The 19136-nt window shown below is 32.6% G+C and overlaps 1 protein-coding gene across 1 annotated transcript in view; it reads right to left on the bottom strand.

Moving 5' to 3' along the window:
* The window catches only part of LOC123199077, a 112553-nt gene that overhangs the window by 18907 nt on the left and 74510 nt on the right, over positions 1 to 19136 (bottom strand). Inside the window, exons 46-56 of the mRNA XM_044613907.1 lie at positions 18230 to 18293; positions 18079 to 18142; positions 17893 to 17979; positions 17724 to 17799; positions 13616 to 13681; positions 13184 to 13241; positions 13023 to 13086; positions 12872 to 12935; positions 12721 to 12784; positions 12538 to 12621; positions 12369 to 12458 (exon numbers count right to left, since the gene is read on the bottom strand). Coding sequence (XP_044469842.1) covers positions 12369 to 12458; positions 12538 to 12621; positions 12721 to 12784; positions 12872 to 12935; positions 13023 to 13086; positions 13184 to 13241; positions 13616 to 13681; positions 17724 to 17799; positions 17893 to 17979; positions 18079 to 18142; positions 18230 to 18293 — 781 coding nt within the window. The remainder of the gene's footprint in view (positions 1 to 12368; positions 12459 to 12537; positions 12622 to 12720; positions 12785 to 12871; positions 12936 to 13022; positions 13087 to 13183; positions 13242 to 13615; positions 13682 to 17723; positions 17800 to 17892; positions 17980 to 18078; positions 18143 to 18229; positions 18294 to 19136) is intronic.

Here is a 19136-nt window from a genome sequence, read left to right as displayed (position 1 = left end):
GTTTGGCATCTTCATCTTGGCTCCGTATGTGTGTTCTCACTTTTTTATTTCTACTTACCAGTCATGCAAGATTTTTGCTTTCTATCCTAAGAGCTAATATCGCATCATGGCTTCGTGCATATATCCTCCTCGCATCTCTATTTCCATTTGTGCAAGATTTTCCTTTACCTTCATTAGAGCTAATGTGCCTCCTTATCTTGACTTCCAATCTTCCTTTTCCACATGCATCAGCATCCTTAAATTATTATAAAATCTAAGCGAGCTATTTTTCTGTTTACAACCTTTGAATCAATTCAACGCGCAATCTCAATGGGTTATTTTATTTCTACTTTGAATTAATTTGGCTTCCTATCCCCTTTTTCCTTTTAATTGAATCTTTGTTTGATTTTAGTGATGGTTTCATACTTCGAAACCTGAAAGCCTAAATGAACTCTTCTTTCTGCAACCTTAGAGCTCATATCGCATCTACATCATGGCTTCGTGCGTATATCCTCCTCGCATCTCTATTTCCATTTGTGCAAGATTTTCCTTTACCTTCATTAGAGCTAATGTGCCTCCTTGTCTTGACTTCCAATCTTCCCTTTTCACATGCTTGACGCTAGCATCCTTAAATTATTATAAAATCTAAGCGGGCTATTTTTCAGTTTACAACCTTTGAATCAACTCAACGTGCAATCTCAATGGGTTATTTTATTTCTACTTTGAATTAATTCAATGGCATCTTCAACCTCTGAATCAATTTAGCTTCCCATCCCCTTTGTCCTTTTAGTTGAATCTTTGTTTGATTCTAGTGATGGTCTCATACTTCAAAACCTGAAAGCCTAAATGAACACTTCTCTCTGCAACCTTAGAGCTCATACTTTGAAAATCTTGGCTTTGTATGTGTGTCCTCACTTTTCTATTTTTACTTACTAGTCGTGCAAGATTTTCGCTTTCTATCTTAAGAGCTAACACGACCTCGACCTCCTCATCTTGACTTGTTATCCTCTTTTTCCTCATACTTGATGCTTACGTTTTATAAAATCTCAATGGGTTATTTTATTTCTACAACCTTACGTCCTTATTTTGGCTTCGTATTCGTATCCCCTTTCTCCTTATTCTTGAATTTTAGTTTGATATTAGTGATGGCCACACACTTCGTGACCTAAAAGCTTAAATGAACTTTTTTCTTTGTAACCTTAGAGATAGTGATGTCCTCATACTTGTATATCTACTTACTAGTTGTGTAAGATTTCCGCTTTCTAGCCTAAGAGCTATATAATCTTAACCGTTACTTACCTGTCGTATATATTTTACCCTAAGAGCTATACATGTTTTACCCTTGTTTTCAACTTTTGAGAGAGTAGACAAATACATCTGCCTACTCTCTCAAAAATCAAAGTAAGTTTATAAAAATCGCGCACTAAACAACACATTTTAATCCAAGTATAGAACTAAAAGCTATAGTTTGTTTTACAAAAAAAAAATCCATCAGATTAAATTGAATCTATGTTTTTGTGTTCAAATTGTTGGAAAAAACGAAACTGTGAAAATTTAGAGAATTTTTGTAAGCAAGCCAATTTCATAATAACAGGTAGGTTAGCCAGCCTAGCTCTTATTATGAAATTGTTAGGTTGGTTTGCCTAGGACCCAACCTATCACTTATTTGGTATAAATTTGGTAGGGCGGCCAACTTAGCACCCGACCTTTAGGCCAGACCAAGTCCCAAATTGACCGACCTACTTGACACCTATGAAAATTTTTCAAATTTCTACAATTTCGTTTTTTCCAGATATTTGAACACAAAAATATAGATACATAAGCTAATGTATTTTTTGTGTAAAATAAAAATACAATTGGTCAATAATTAAAAAAACTAAGAAAGAAGAGCACAAAGTGAAAGATATATCACTGTTAAACGATTTCAAAATTTTAGAAATAAGAGTATTCAAATTTATATTTTGTTAGAATAGAAAAAGTTTTATACAAGATTTTTATTACTTTGCTTTGATTTTGAAACAACAATCGAATATCTGTTTGGAATAGCCTAAAGAGTTGCTTAGAGTTCATAAAGTTGAAAACAAGGGTAAAACTAGTATTAAGTTGGATTTTTGGTTAAAAATGTATAATTAAAAAAATTATGTTTAAAATTCTATCAATGTTAAACAATTTCAAAATTTTAGAAATAAGAGTATTTAGATTTATACTTTGTTAGAATAGAAAAAGTTTTATACAAGATTTTTATTACTTTGCTTTGATTTTGAAACAACAATTGAATATCTGTTTGGAATAGCCTAGAGAGTTGCTTAGAGTTCATAAAGTTGAAAACAAGGGTAAAACTAGTATTAAGTTGGATTTTTGGTTAAAAATGTATAATTAAAAAAATTATGGTAAAATTCTATCAATGTTTAAAAAATAGATAAACTAATTTTTTCCCTTACCATTTCTATACTTAGAGCAAAAATGGCTCTTCATCTAGGCTTTTTGTCCTCCTACTGCTCATACTTGATGCTCGTATCCCTCTTGTCCTTATAATTGAATCTTTGTTTGATACTAGTGAAGGTCTCATTCTTCGAGCCCAGAAAACCTAAATGAACTTTTCTCTTTGCAACCTTAAAGCTAATGTAGCATCCAAATCTTGGCTACGTATGCGTGTCCTCATCATTATAAAATCATGCAAGATTTTCTGTTCAACCCTTTTGAACTAGTATAGCCTCCTAATGTTTCCTTTTTACCATCCTTCCCCTCATATTTGATGTTCGCGTACATCATTATAAAATCTTAGTTGGCTATTTTCTGTTCAACCCTTTTCAGCTAATATTGCACCCTCATTATGGCTTCGTATGCATATCCTCCTCACAACTCTATTTCCAAGCGTACATCATTAGGAGGCACATTAATGTGCCTTCTAATCTTGGCTTGCAATCCTTCTTTTCCATATACTTGATGCTCGCATTCTTAAGTTATTATAAAATCTAAGCGAGCTATTTTCTGTTTACAACTTTTGAATTAATACAACATCCTCCTCACACCTCTATTTCCACGCGTACATCATTAGGAGGATGTGCCTCCTAATCTTGACTTGCAATCCTTCTTTTCCATATACTTGATGCTCGCATTCTTAAGTTATTATAAAATCTAAGCGAGCTATGCTGTTTACAACTTTTGAATTAATTCAACATCTTCATCTCAATTTGGCTTCGCATCCCCCTTGTTCTTTTAGTTGAATCTTTGTTTTATACTAGTAATGGTCTCATACTTTGAATCCTAAAAGCCTAAATGAACTCTTCTCTTTGCAACCTTGGAGCTCATATTGCATCTTCATCCTGGCTTTGTATGTGTGTTCTCACTTTTATATTTCTACTTAACAATCGTGCAAGATTTTTGCTTTTTATTCTAAGAGCTAATATCACATCCTTACATGGTTTCGTGCGTGTATCCTCTTCACACCTCTATTTCCACTTGTGCAAGATTTTCCTTTTCCTTCATTAGAGCTAATGAGCCTCTTTATCTTGATTGGCAATCCTCCTTTTTCCATATACTTGATGCTCACGTCCTTAAGTTATCTTATAATCTAAGCAGACTATCTTTTGTTTACAACCTTTAAATTAATTCAATGCCCTTACCCTCAATTTGGCTTCACATCCTCAATTTTTGTTTGATACTAGTGATGATCTCATCCTTCGAAGCCTGAATACCTAAATGAACTCCTCTCTGCAACCTTAGAACTCATACCGCATCTTCATCTTGGCATGATATGTGTTTCCTTACTTTTTTATTTCTACTTACCTAAATGATACTAGTGATGATCTATTCCTTACATTCTATCCTAAGAGCTAATATCACATTCTCATTGTGGCTTCGTGCGCATATCCTCCTCACACTTCTATTTCCACTAGTGCAAGATTTTCCTTTTCCTTCATTAGAGCTAATGTGACTCCTTATCTTGACTTGCTATCCTCCTTTTCCATATACTTGATGCTCGCATCCTTAAGTTATTATAAAATTTAGACTGGCTATTCTCTGTTTACAACCTTTGAATTAATTCAACGTCCTCATCCACAAATTGGCTTTGCATCCCCCTTATCCTTTTTAGTTGAATATTTGTATGATACTAGTAATGGTCTCATACTTCGAATCCTGAAAGCCCAAATGGTCTCATACTTCTCTCTGCAACCTTAGAGCTCATATCACATCCTCACCTTTGCTTCCTATGTGTGTCCTCACTTTTGTATTTCTGCTTACCAGTCGTGCAAAATTTTCGCTTTCTACCCTAAAAGCTATACAGTCTTAACCACTACTTACCAGTCATGTATTTCTAATTATTTTAACCATTTTTTCATCTTTATCACTATTTTCTCATACTTCTCTCTGCAACCTTAGAGCTCATATCACATCTTCATCTTTGCTTCCTATATGTGTCCTCACTTTTGTATTTCTGCTTACCAGTCGTGCAAAATTTTCGCTTTCTACCCTAAGAGCTATACAGTCTTAACCACTACTTACCAGTCATGTATTTCTAATTATTTTAACCATTTTTTTCATCTTTATCACTATTTTTTCATTATACAATTTTAGAAAAAATTTATTTTAATACACATTTTACCTTTGTCTTTGACTCTAAGGCAAATACATTTGTTTACTCTTTAAAATTGTGCACTAAAAACATTTTGATCCGACCATAGATCTAAATGCTATTGTTTATTTTACAAAAAAAATCCATCCGATAAAATTGAATCTATATTTTTTTTTTCAAATTGTTGGAAAAAAACAAAGCTGTGAAAATTTAGAAAATTTTCATAGGGTAGGCCGACTAGCCTACCACTTATTATGAAATTGTTAGGTCAGTTTGCCTAGGACCCGACCTATCACTTATTTAGTATAAATTTTTGGTAGGGCGGCCAACTTAGCACCTAGCCTACCACTTAAAATGTGGCAAGCCGAGCCAGGTCCCAAATCGATCGACCTACCTAACCTACCCTACAAAAATTTTCCAGATTTCTACAGTTTCATTTTTTTGAGAGATTTGAACACAAAAATATAGATACGATATAAGATAATATATTTTTTATATAAAACAAAAATACAATTGATCAAGAATCAACAAATTAAGAGAGCACAAAGTGAAAGATATTTCACTGTTAAAGGATTTTCAAATTTCTAATGAAATAAAAACATTTAGATCTATACTTTCTTAGAATAAAAAAACTTTTATCCAAGATTTATATTATCTTGCTTTGGTTTTGAAATAGTGATCGAATATTTACTTCGAATAGCCAAAAGAGTTGCTTAGGGTTCTCAAAGTTGAAGACAATGGTAAAACTAGTATTAACTTAGATTTTTCCAGAGGTTTGAACACAAAAATATAGATACGACATAAAGCTAATGTATTTTTATTACAATGGATCAAATATTAACAAATTAAGAAAGAAGAGCACAAAGTGAAAGATATTTTACTTTTAAAGGATTTCAAAATTTCTAACGAAATAAGGGCATTTAAATCTATACTTTATTAGAATAGAAAAAGTTATCCCAAGATTTCTATTATATTGCTTTGATTTTGGAATAGCCAAAAGAGTTGCTTAGGGTTCTTAAAGTTGAAGACAAGGGTAAAACTAGTATTAACTTAGATTTTTGACTAAAATTGTATAATGAAAAAAATTATAATGAAATTTTATCAATGTTTAAAAAATAGTTGTCTTCCTACTGCTCATACTTGATGCTTATATCCCCTTGTCCTTAAACATTAATCTTTGTTTGATACTAATAAAGGTTTCATTTTTTGTGTCTAAAAGGCCTAAATCAATTTTTCTCTCTACAATCTTAGAGCTAATGTCGCATCCAAAATTTGGCTTCGTATGAGTGTCCTCCTCACACTTGTATTCTACTTATCAATCGAGCAAGATTTTCCCTTTTCCATCCTTAGAGTTAATGTACCCTCCTCATATTTGACATTCAAGTAAATTATTATAAAATCTTGGTGGGTTATTTTCTATTTACAATCTTTGAGTTAATTCAACATACTAATTCTCATTTTGGTTTCATATCCTCTTGGTTCTCATGCTTGAATCTTAGTTCAACATCCTCATCCATATTTTGGCTTCGTATCCCCCCTTGTCTCTTAAATCCCTATTTGATACTAGTGAAAGTCTCATGCTTCGAGTCTTGAAAGTTTAAATGAACTCCTTTCAGCATCCTTAGAACTAATGTCACTTCCTCATCTTGGTTTGTATGCATGTCCTCCTCACACTTGTATTCTTCTTACCAATTGTGGAAGATTCTCCCTTTCCATCATTATAGCTAATATAGTTTCGTACGCATGTCCTCCTCACACTTGTATTCTTCTTAACAGTTGTGGAAGATTCTCCCCTTCCATCATTATAGCTAATATGACCTCCTCACCTTGGTTTGCTATCCTTCTTCTTATAGTTTATATTCACATCCTTACGTTATTCCAAAATCTTAATAGGCTATTTTTCTTTCGACAACAATTAATTTAATTTAATGTCCTCATCCTTAGTTTGGATTCGTATCGTCTTTGTCCTTATACTTGAATCTCTGTTTGATACTAGTGAAGGTTTACTTCGAGTCTTAAAAGCCTCCATGAACTCTTCTCTCTATAACCTTAAAGTTAATGTCGCATCCTCATCTTGGCTATATGCATGTGTCCTCCTCACAATTGTATTTCTACTTATCAATCGTGTAAGATTTTTCCCTTGCCATCCTTAAAGTTGGCTTGTTATCATCCTTCTCCACATACTTGATGTTCGCGTAAAAATAATTGTTTTTCCTTATAAATATACCATAAACCTAGTAAATATATCATAAACCTAGCAGTGTGAACCTTACATAGTTCGAATTAAAAATAGTTATTCTCCAATGGTGTGAACCTAAATAAAAAACTTTGATGTTGAAGGAACATAATTTGTTAGAAAGGTCTCATATTCTTATTCTTGAATATAAGCAAAATGTGATCCTCACTTTGGCTTCGTATCTCTCTTATTTTTCTTGTACTTAAATCTCTATTTTCTACCAGTGAAGGTAAAGGCTTCATATAATTTGACTCTTGCAACCTCCATTAAATCTCCTATCTCCAACCTTTGAGCTAATGTCGCTTCCACATCTTCGCTCGTATGCGTGTCCTTCTCACACTTGTATTTCTACTTAAAGTTATGCAAGATTTTTCCCCTTTTATCATTAGAGCTAATGTAAATTATGAGAAGTCACATTCCCTACCTTAAAGTCACATTCCCCATGCTTTATATGTTTTCTACAATATCTCCTTAAAAATCTGCTACAACAACTAGATAAGTTATTCCTTTCACAAATATTTTCTACACTCCTTACACCATGGGGGATTTAACAAGCAAATTCAAAAGTTGGCACAACACCACAGGAAAGCAATTAATGAAGAAAATAACAAACAACTAGAATAAATTACCTCCTTAGACCATGGACCTATTAAGTTCTGGATTCAAGACTTTCTGCCAAGCATTGTACATCTGTCCAGTCCTTGAAACATTCCGCCGAAAAACACAACTACAATTAGACCAAAGAATAACAAAGAATCAAGAGCAAAACACACAAACTTCCATATTCATACCAAGAGATAGCAAAACACACAAACTTCGATATTCACACCATGTGTGTACAGACCAGTCCTTGAAACATTCCGTTGAAAAACAGACAAACTATAATTAGACCATGTGACATATAAAAGAATATCAAAGAATCAAGAGATAGCAAAGCACAAAAACTTCCATATTCATACCAAGAGATAGCAAAACACACCATGTGTAAGCACTGTACATTTGTCCAGTCCCTGAAACATTCTGCTGAAAAACACACAAACCACAATTAGACCGTGTGTATATAAAAGAATATCAAAGAATCAAGAGATGGCAAAACACAAAAACTTCCATATTCATACCAATTTTCTTCCGGTTCTTTCCCTTGAATCATTGAAGAGTCTTCCGCAATATCTCATCCTGAACATATAATAAAATGCCATCTTGTTAATAAAAGATAAAATAAAATAGAATTGAACAATTTGTGTACATGAGTAAATATAATAGCCCTTGAAGTTAAAAGATCATTAGCAGTTATACGGTGAAACATCTAAAAAATAAAGCCAATATGAACGGTACAAAATCCTTATGCACTATAAAATATTAACGCTAGTATAGTTTCATGGTCTCTCACTGATGGCATCAGATTGAATAGTCATTATGTGCTACAAATATTTTATATCATCACAAGATCACATAAATTAAAAATTTTGAATCTCAAGGAAGATGGAAGGACATTGAAAACCTAAAGAAAGGCAAAAATAACTATAGATAGAAAGTACATATTCAACTATTCCAAAGTCCATTGCCCTTTTGTGGAACACCGTGTAGGGCCACTAGTCCTCCTATAAAAGAATTAATATAATGTCAGGATTATAATAATAACAACTTACTGATTAGTTTACTTACAGAATTATAATATCAAGATCAAAATCATTCATTTATACGCTAAATGTGGAAGAGAGTACAGATTGTAAATGTTGATTAGTAGTCACGTCTTTTCACTAAAGGAGTAAAGCAAGCCCAAAACAAACTTAAGACAGCTTAAAACTTAAACCTGAACTAAAGAATGTTATAAGAGGTTTAAAAAAACAAATACACAATGTGATAATAGTCAAGACTGAAAAAAATACTAATACGTTATGCTTTTAAAAAATTACCCATGCATAGATCGCATTCTCTAACCACCATAACTAAAGTTACATACTCTGAAGGAGTAGACATTATCCTTTCATTTTCCATAGTTGCTTGTCAAAAAGATAAAGTTGCATACCCCAATTCCTACTTTATGATGATTTTCCCCTGTATATTCTCTCCAAATCATTATAAATCAACCGAAAAAATAGTAAAATTTTGGTTGCACACAAAACTGCAGGTTGACATGAATAAGAAAAGATGTAATCAGAATCAACAAACAATGATTTCCTTATAAAAGTCAGGTTGAATATTAGAACTCCAATGGGAGTAAAGAGAAAAGTACTTCTTGGAGAACATAATGTAAAAAACTTAACATAAATCAGCAGTAATTTGCAATTCAACATTGAAAGATAGTAATCAATAACATAAATCACCATCAAAATGAAAGATAAATCATACCATAACAACTAATATCACAAATGGCATTCCATATACCTAGGCTTTCTCAAAACCTTGGGCTTAAATTAACCAACCAAAGGATTTATAGCACAAATAATTGCAACAAATATATAAACCAGCTACTCTCTTCTAATATTAACCAGCCCTAGTAATTTACTACTCGTTAGTCCACAAAAGTTTCAGCTATAAGGATTAATAACTCCTTTGTAGACATAGTTTGGCTCAAATCTAGAACAACCAATTCAAGTTTAGCTCAGAACTAAAATGATCAGTTCAAGTTTGATTAATTGATGAATAGTAATATTGAAAAAGAATTATTGAAGAAGAAGAATCAATGGAGAAAAACAAAATTACTAGCCATAGAACACCCAACAATACAAGCCCAAACCTACATGCCTTTAGCCTAAATAATTCAAGTCATTTCTCACAAACCAGCCCCTTTGTCCACTAGTGCAAGATTTTCCTTTTCCTTCATTAGAGCTAATGTGTCTTCATATCTTGACTTGCAATCCTCCTTTTCCATATACTTGATGCTCACATCCTTAAGTTATTATAAAATCTAAACAGGTTGTTCTCTGTTTACAACCTTTAAATTAATTCAACGTCCTCATCCTCAATTTGGCTTTACATCCCCTTTGTCCTTTTAGTTGAATATTTGTATGATACTAGTGATGGTCTCATACTTCGAATCTCGAAAGCCTAAATGAACTCTTCTCTTCGCAACCTTAGAGCTCATATCACATCTTCATCTTCGCTTCGTATGTGTGTCCTCACTTTTTTATTTCTACTTACTAGTTATGCAAGATTTTCGCTTTCTATCCTAAGAGCTAATGCGACCTCCTCATTTTGGCTTTCAATCCTCTTTCTCCTTATACTTGATGCTCATGTCCTTACATTTGTATAAAACTCAGTGGGTTATTTTATTTTTACAAACTTTGAGTTAATTGAATCACTTCGTCCTCATTTTGACTTCGTCCTCATTTTGGCTTCGTATCCCCCTTAAATCATAGTTTGATACAAGTGATGGTCACATACTTTGTGTATTTTTTATATGTCTATACAATCTTTATCACTATTTTTTCATTATACAATTTTAGCCAAAAATTTATTTTAATACATATTTACACTTGTCTTCGACTCTAACAACCTAAGCAAAATACATCTGTCTACTCTTTAAAACCATGCACAAAAAACATTTTAATCCGACTTTAGATCCAAATGCTACTATATATTTTACGAAAAAAAATCCATCAAATTAAATTGAATCTATATTTTTTTGTTCAAATTGCTGGAAAAAAAGAAACTGTAAAAATTTAGAAAATTTTCATGGGGTAGGCCAAATGGTAGGTTGGACCTACCATCTTATTGTGAAATTGTTAGGTCAGTTTACCTAGGACCTGACCTATCACTTATTTGGTGTAAATTTTTGGTAGGGCGGCCAACTTAGCACCTGGCCTACCACTTAAAATGTGGCAGGTCGGGCCAGGCCTCAAACCGACCGACCTACCTGACATACCCCACAAAAATTTTTCAGATTTCTACGGTTTCATTTTTTTCTAGAGATTTGAACACAAAAATATAAATACGATATAAACTAAAGTATTTTTTATATTAAGTAAAAATACAATTGATCAAGAATCAACAAATTAAAAGAGCACAAAGTGAAAGATATTTCACTGTTAAAGGATTTTCAAATTTCTAATGAAATAAGAGCATTTAGATCTATACTTTCTTAGAATCCAACTTAGATTTTTGGCTAAAACTGTATAATAAAAAAAATTATCAATCTTTAAAAAATTGTTTAAACTAATTTTTTCTTTTTCCCTATCTATACTTAGAGCAAATATGGCACCTCATCTCGACTTGTCGTCCTCCTACTACTCATACTTGATGGTCATATCCCCTTGTCCTTACACTTGAATTTATATTTAATACTAATAAAGGTTTCATATTTTGTGTCCAGAAAGCCTAAATGAACTTTTCTCTCTACAATCTTAAAGCTAATGTCGCATCCAAATTTTGGCTTCGTATGAGTGTCCTTCTCACACTTGTATTCTACTTACCTATCGAGTAAGATTTTCCCTTTTCCATAGAGCTAATGTAGCCTCCTCATCTTGGTTGTTTACCTTCCTCCTTATATTTGACATTCAAGTAAATTATTATAAAATCTTAGTGGGTTGTTTTCTGTCTACAACCTTTGAGCTAATGTAGTCTCCTCATCTTGGTTGTTTATCCTCCTCCTTATATTTAACATTCGAGTAAATTATTATAAAATCTTAGTGGGCTGTTTTCTGTCTACAACCTTTGAGTTAATTCAACGCACTAATTCTCATTCTGGTTTCATATCCTCTTGGTTCTCATGTTTGAATCTTAGTTAAACATCCTCATCCATATTTTGGCTTTGTATCCCCTCTTGTCTCTATACTTTAATCCCTGCTCAATACTAGTGAAGGTCTCATGCTTCGAGTCTTGAAAGTCTAAATGAACTCCCAACATCCTCCTCACAATTGTATTTCTACTTATCAATCGTGTAAGATTTTTCCCTTTCCATCCTTAAAGTTGGCTTGTTATCAACCTTCTCCACATACTTGATGTTCGTGTAAAAATAATTGTTTTTCCTTATAAATATATCACAAACCTAGTTGTGTGAAACTTTTTACCTAACTTGACAACATCCAACGTAAAGGACAAATGCAAAATGTGATGAAAACTAATCAACTAGCAATGTGAACCTTACATAGTTCGCGTCCTTACATAGTTCGAAATAAAAATAATTGCTCTCCCTTATATCATAAACCAAATGGTGTTAACCTAACTAACTAGCAATGAGCAAAACTTGATGTTTAAGAAACATAATTTTTATTCTTGAACATAATTTGTTAGAAAGGTCTCTCTCATTTTTCTTGTAGTTAAATCTCAAATGTCGCTTCCACATCTTCGCTCATACGCTTGTCCTTCTTACACTTATATTTCTACTTAAAGTTATGCAAGATTTTTCCCTTTTTATCTTTAGAGCTAATGTAAATTATCATAACTACCTAAAAAGCTAACATCACTAGCTTTATATGTTTTCTACAATATCTCCTTAAAATTAAGCTACAGCAACTAGATAAGTTAATCCTTTCACCTTACACCATGGGGATTTAACAAGCAAATTCAAAAGTTGGCATAACACCACAAGAAAGCAATTAATGAAGGAAATAACAAACAAATAGAATAAATTACCTCCTTAGTTCTGGATTCAAGACTTTCTGCCACCCATGTAAGCACTGTACATCTGTCCAGTCCTTGAAACATTCTGCTGAAAAACACAAACTACAATTAAACTATGTGTGTATATATAAAAGAATAACAAAGAATCAAGAGCAAAACACACAAACTTCAATATTCATACCAAGAGATAGCAAAACACACAAACGTTCATATTCACACCGTGTGTTAGACCATGTGTGTACAGACCAGTCCCTGAAACATTCCGCTGAAAAACAGACAAACTACAATTAGACCATGTGTTTATATATAAAAGAATATCAAAGAATCAAGAGAGAGCAAAACACAAAAACTTCCATATTCATACCAAGAGATAGCAAAACACCCCATGCGTAAGCACTGTACATTTGTCGAGTCCCTGAAACATTTTGCTGAAAAACACACAAACTACAATTAGACCATGTGTGTATATCAAAGAATCAAGAGATGGCAAAACACAAAAACTTCCATATTCATACCAAGAGATAGCAAAACCCCCCATGCGTAAGCACTGTACATTTGTCGAGTCCCTGAAACATTTTGCTGAAAAACACACAAACTACAATTAGACCATGTGTGTATATCAAAGAATCAAGAGATGGCAAAACACAAAAGCTTCCATATTCATACCAAGAGATAGCAAAACACACCATGTGTAAGCACTGCACATTTGTCCAGTCCCTGAAACATTCCGCTGAAAAACACACAAACTACAATTAGACCATGTGTGTATATAAAAGAATATCAAAGAATCAAGAGATGGCAAAACACAAAAACTTCTCTAGTCATACCAATTTTCTTCTCGTTCTTTCCCTTGAATCATTGAAGAGTCTTCCGCAATATCTCATCCTGAACATAAAATAAAAAACCATCTTGTTAATAAAAGATAAAATAATATAGAACTGAACAGTTTGTGTACAAGTGTAAATACAATAGCCCTTGAAGTTAAAATATCATTAGCAGTTATACAATGAATCATCTCAAAAATAAAGCTAATATGAATGGTACAAAATCCTGATGCACTATAAAATATGAACGCTAACATAGTTTCATGGTCTCTCTCTGATGGCATCAGATTGAATAGTCATTATGTGTTACAAAAAGGCAACATGCCATGAAGCCAATATTTTATATCATCATAAGATCACATAAAATAAAATTTTTGAATCTCAAGGACATTGAAAACCTAAAGAAAGGCAAAAAAAGCTATAGATAGAAAGTACATATTCACCACTTCCAAAGTCCATTGCCCTTTCGTGGAACGCGCTGTAGGGCCACCAGTAGTCCTCCTATAAAAGAATTAATATAATGTCAGGATTATAATAATAACAACTTACTGATTAGTTTACTTACAGAATTATAATATCAGGATTAAAATCATTCATTTATACGCTAAATGTGGAAGAGAGTACAGATTGTAAATGTTGATTAGTAGTCATGTCTTTTCACTAAAGGAGTAAAGCAAGCCCAAAACAAACTTAAAACAGCTTAAAACTTAAACCTGAACTAAAGAATGTTATAAAAGGTTTAAAAAAACAAATACACAATGCGATAATAGTCAAGACTGAAAAAAATACTAATATGTGATGCTTTTAAAAAATTACCCATGCATAGATCGCATTCTCTAACCACCATAACTAAAGTTACATACTCTGAAGGAGTAGACATTATCCTTTCATTTTCCATAGTTGCTTGTCAAAAAGATAAAGCTGCATACCCCAATTCCTACTTTATGATGATTTTCCCCTGTATATTCTCTTCAAATCATTATAAATCAACCGAAAAAATAGTAAAATTTTGGTTGCACACAAAACTGCAGGTTGACATGAATAAGAAAAGATGTAATCAGAATCAACAAACAATGATTTCCTTATAAAAGTCAGGTTGAATATTAGAACTCCAATGGGAGTAAAGAGAAAAGTACTTCTTGGAGAACATAATGTAAAAAGCTTAACATAAATCAGCAGTAATTTGCAATTCAACATAGAAAGATAGTAATCAATAACATAAATCACCATCAAAATGAAAGATAAATCATACCATAACAACTAATATCACAAATGGCATTCCATATACCTAGGCTTTCTCAAAACCTTGGGCTTAAATTAACCAACCAAAGGATTTATAGCACAAATAATTGCAACAAATATATAAACCAGCTACTCTCTTCTAATATTAACCAGCCCTAGTAATTTACTACTCGTTAGTCCACAAAAGTTTCAGCTATAAGGATTAATAACTCCTTTGTAGACACAGTCAAACAAATTATCAAGTTTGGCTCAAATCTAGAATAACCAATTCAAGTTTAGCTCAGAACTAAAATGATCAGTTCAAGTTTGATTAATTGATGAATAGTAATATTGAAAAAGAATTATTGAAGAAGAAGAATCAATGGAGAAAAACAAAATTACTAGCCATAGAACACCCAACAATACAAGCCCAAACCTACATGCCTTTAGCCTAAATAATTCAAGTCATTTCTCACAAACCAGCCCCCTTGTCCACTAGTGCAAGATTTTCCTTTTCCTTCATTAGAGCTAATGTGTCTTCATATCTTGACTTGCAATCCTCCTTTCCCATATACTTGATGCTCACATCCTTAAGTTATTATAAAATCTAAACAGGCTGTTCTCTGTTTACAACCTTTAAATTAATTCAACGTCCTCATCCTCAATTTGGCTTTACATCCCCTTTGTCCTTTTAGTTGAATATTTGTATGATACTAGTGATGGTCTCATACTTCGAATCTCGAAAGCCTAAATGAACTCTTCTCTTCGCAACCTTAGAGCTCATATCACATCTTCATCTTCGCTTCGTATGTGTGTCCTCACTTTTTTATTTCTACTTACTAGTTATGCAAGATTTTCGCTTTCTATCCTAAGAGCTAATGCGACCTCCTCATTTTGGCTTTCAATCCTCTTTCTCCTTATACTTGATGCTCACGTCCTTACATTTGTATGAAACTCAGTGGGTTATTTTATTTTTACAAACTTTGAGTTAATTGAATCACTTCGTCCTCATTTTGACTTCGTCCTCATTTTGGCTTCGTAACCCCCTTATCCTTATTCTTAAATCATAGTTTGATACAAGTGATGGTCACATACTTTGTGTATTTTTTATATGTCTATACAATCTTTATCACTATTTTTTCATTATACAATTTTAGCCAAAAATTTATTTTAATACATATTTACCCTTGTCTTCGACTCTAACAACCTAAGCAAAATACATCTGTCTACTCTTTAAAACCATGCACAAAAAACATTTTAATCCGACTTTAGATCCAAATGCTACTATATATTTTACGAAAAAAATCCATCAAATTAAATTGAATCTATATTTTTTTGTTCAAATTGCTGGAAAAAAAGAAACTATAAAAATTTAGAAAATTTACATGGGGTAGGCCAAATGGTAGGTTGGCCAGCCTACCATCTTATTGTGAAATTGTTAGGTCAGTTTACCTAGGACCTGACCTATCACTTATTTGGTGTAAATTTTTGGTAGGGCGGCCAACTTAGCACCTGGCCTACCACTTAAAATGTGGCAGGTCGGGCCAGGCCTCAAACCGACCGACCTACCTGACATACCCCACAAAAATTTTTCAGATTTCTATGGTTTCATTTTTTTCTAGAGATTTGAACACAAAAATATAAATACGACATAAACTAAAGTATTTTTTATATTAAATAAAAATACAATAGATCAAGAATCAACAAATTAAAAGAGCACAAAGTGAAAGATATTTCACTGTTAAAGGATTTTCAAATTTCTAATGAAATAAGAGCATTTAGATCTATACTTTCTTAGAATCCAACTTAGATTTTTGGCTAAAATTGTATAATAAAAAAAATTATGATAAAATTTTATCAATCTTTAAAAAATTGTTTAAACTAATTTTTTCTTTGTCCCTATCTATACTTAGAGCAAATATGGCACCTCATCTCGACTTGTCGTCCTCCTACTACTCATACTTGATGGTCATAACCCCTTGTCCTTACACTTGAATTTATATTTAATACTAATAAAGGTTTCATATTTTGTGTCCAGAAAGCCTAAATGAACTTTTCTCTCTACAATCTTAAAGCTAATGTCGCATCCAAATTTTGGCTTCGTATGAGTGTCCTTCTGACACTTGTATTCTATTTACCTATCGAGTAAGATTTTCCCTTTTCCATCCTTAGAGCTAATGTAGCCTCCTCATCTTGGTTGTTTACCTTCCTCCATATATTTGACATTCAAGTAAATTATTATAAAATCTTAGTGGGTTGTTTTCTGTCTACAACCTTTGAGCTAATGTAGTCTCCTCATCTTGGCTGTTTATCCTCCTCCTTATATTTAACATTCGAGTAAATTATTATAAAATCTTAGTGGGTTGTTTTCTGTCTACAACCTTTGAGTTAATTCAACGCACTAATTCTCATTCTGGTTTCATATCCCCTTGGTTCTCATGTTTGAATCTTAGTTCAACATCCTCATCCATATTTTGGCTTTGTATCCCCTCTTGTCTCTATACTTAAATCCCTGTTCAATACTAGTGAAGGTCTCATGCTTCGAGTCTTGAAAGTCTAAATGAACTCCCAACATCCTCTTCACAATTGTATTTCTACTTATCAATCGTGTAAGATTTTTCCCTTTCCATCCTTAAAGTTGGCTTGTTATCAACCTTCTCCACATACTTGATGTTCGTGTAAAAATAATTGTTTTTCCTTATAAATATATCACAAACCTAGTTGTGTGAAACTTTTTACCTAACTTGACAACATCCAACGTAAAGGACAAATGCAAAATGTGATGAAAACTAATCAACTAGCAATGTGAACCTTACACAGTTCGCGTCCTTACATAGTTCGAAATAAAAATAATTGCTCTCCCTTATATCATAAACCCAATGGTGTTAACCTAACTAACTAGCAATGAGCAAAACTTGATGTTTAAGAAACATAATTTTTATTCTTGAACATAATTTGTTAGAAAGGTCTCTCTCATTTTTCTTGTAGTTAAATCTCAAATGTCGCTTCCACATCTTCGCTCATACGCTTGTCCTTCTTATGCTTATATTTCTACTTAAAGTTATGCAAGATTTTTCCCTTTTTATCTTTAGAGCTAATGTAAATTATCATAACTACCTAAAAAGCTAACATCACTAGCTTTATATGTTTTCTACAATATCTCCTTAAAATTAAGCTACAGCAACTAGATAAGTTAATCCTTTCACCTTACACCAAGGGGATTTAACAAGCAAATTCAAAAGTTGGCATAACACCACAAGAAAGCAATTAATGAAGGAAATAACAAACAAATAGAATAAATTACCTCCTTAGAATAAATTACCTCCTTAGTTCTGGATTCAAGACTTTCTGCCACCCATGTAAGCACTGTACATCTGTCCAGTCCTTGAAACATTCTGCTGAAAAACACAAACTACAATTAAACCATGTGTGTATATATAAAAGAATAACAAAGAATCAAGAGCAAAACACACAAACTTCAATATTCATACCAAGAGATAGCAAAACACACAAACTTTCATATTCACACCGTGTGTATATAGACCTTGTGTGTACAGACCAGTCCCTGAAACATTCCGCTAAAAAACAGACAAACTACAATTAGACCATGTGTTTATATATAAAAGAATATCAAAGAATCAAGAGAGAGCAAAACACAAAAACTTCCATATTCATACCAAGAGATAGCAAAACACCCCATGCGTAAGCACTGTACATTTGTCGAGTCCCTGAAACATTTTGCTGAAAAACACACAAACTACAATTAGACCATGTGTGTATATCAAAGAATCAAGAGATGGCAAAACACAAAAACTTCCATATTCATACCAAGAGATAGCAAAACCCCCCATGCGTAAGCACTGTACATTTGTCGAGTCCCTGAAACATTTTGCTGAAAAACACACAAACTACAATTAGACCATGTGTGTATATCAAAGAATCAAGAGATGGCAAAACACAAAAGCTTCCATATTCATACCAAGAGATAGCAAAACACACCATGTGTAAGCACTGCACATTTGTCCAGTCCCTGAAACATTCCGCTGAAAAACACACAAACTACAATTAGACCATGTGTGTATATAAAAGAATATCAAAGAATCAAGAGATGGCAAAACACAAAAACTTCTCTAGTCATACCAATTTTCTTCTCGTTCTTTCCCTTGAATCATTGAAGAGTCTTCCGCAATATCTCATCCTGAACATAAAATAAAAAACCATCTTGTTAATAAAAGATAAAATAAAATAGAATTGAACAGTTTGTGTACATGTGTAAATATAATAGCCCTTGAAGTTAAAATATCATTAGCAGTTATACAATGAATCATCTCAAAAATAAAGCTAATATGAATGGTACAAAATCTTGATGCACTATAAAATATGAACGCTAGTATAGTTTCATGATCTCTCTCTGATGGCATCAGATTGAATAGTCATTATGTGTTACAAAAAGGCAACATGCCATGAAGCCAATATTTTATATCATCATAAGATCACATAAAATAAAATTTTTGAATCTCAAGGAAGATGGAAGGACATTGAAAACCTAAAGAAAGGCAAAAAAAGCTATAGATAGAAAGTACATATTCACCTCTTCCAAAGTCCATTGCCCTTTCGTGGAACGCGCTGTAGGGCCACCAGTAGTCCTCCTATAAAAGAATTAATATAATGTCAGGATTATAATAATAATAACTTACTGATTAGTTTACTTACAGAATTATAATATCAGGATTAA

This window comes from Mangifera indica, chromosome 16, assembly GCF_011075055.1.
Source record: "Mangifera indica cultivar Alphonso chromosome 16, CATAS_Mindica_2.1, whole genome shotgun sequence".
NCBI classification, from domain to species: Eukaryota; Viridiplantae; Streptophyta; class Magnoliopsida; order Sapindales; family Anacardiaceae; genus Mangifera; species Mangifera indica.
The sequence above is the reverse complement of the archived record's forward strand: the minus strand, read 5'-3'. Positions and strand labels throughout refer to the sequence as shown.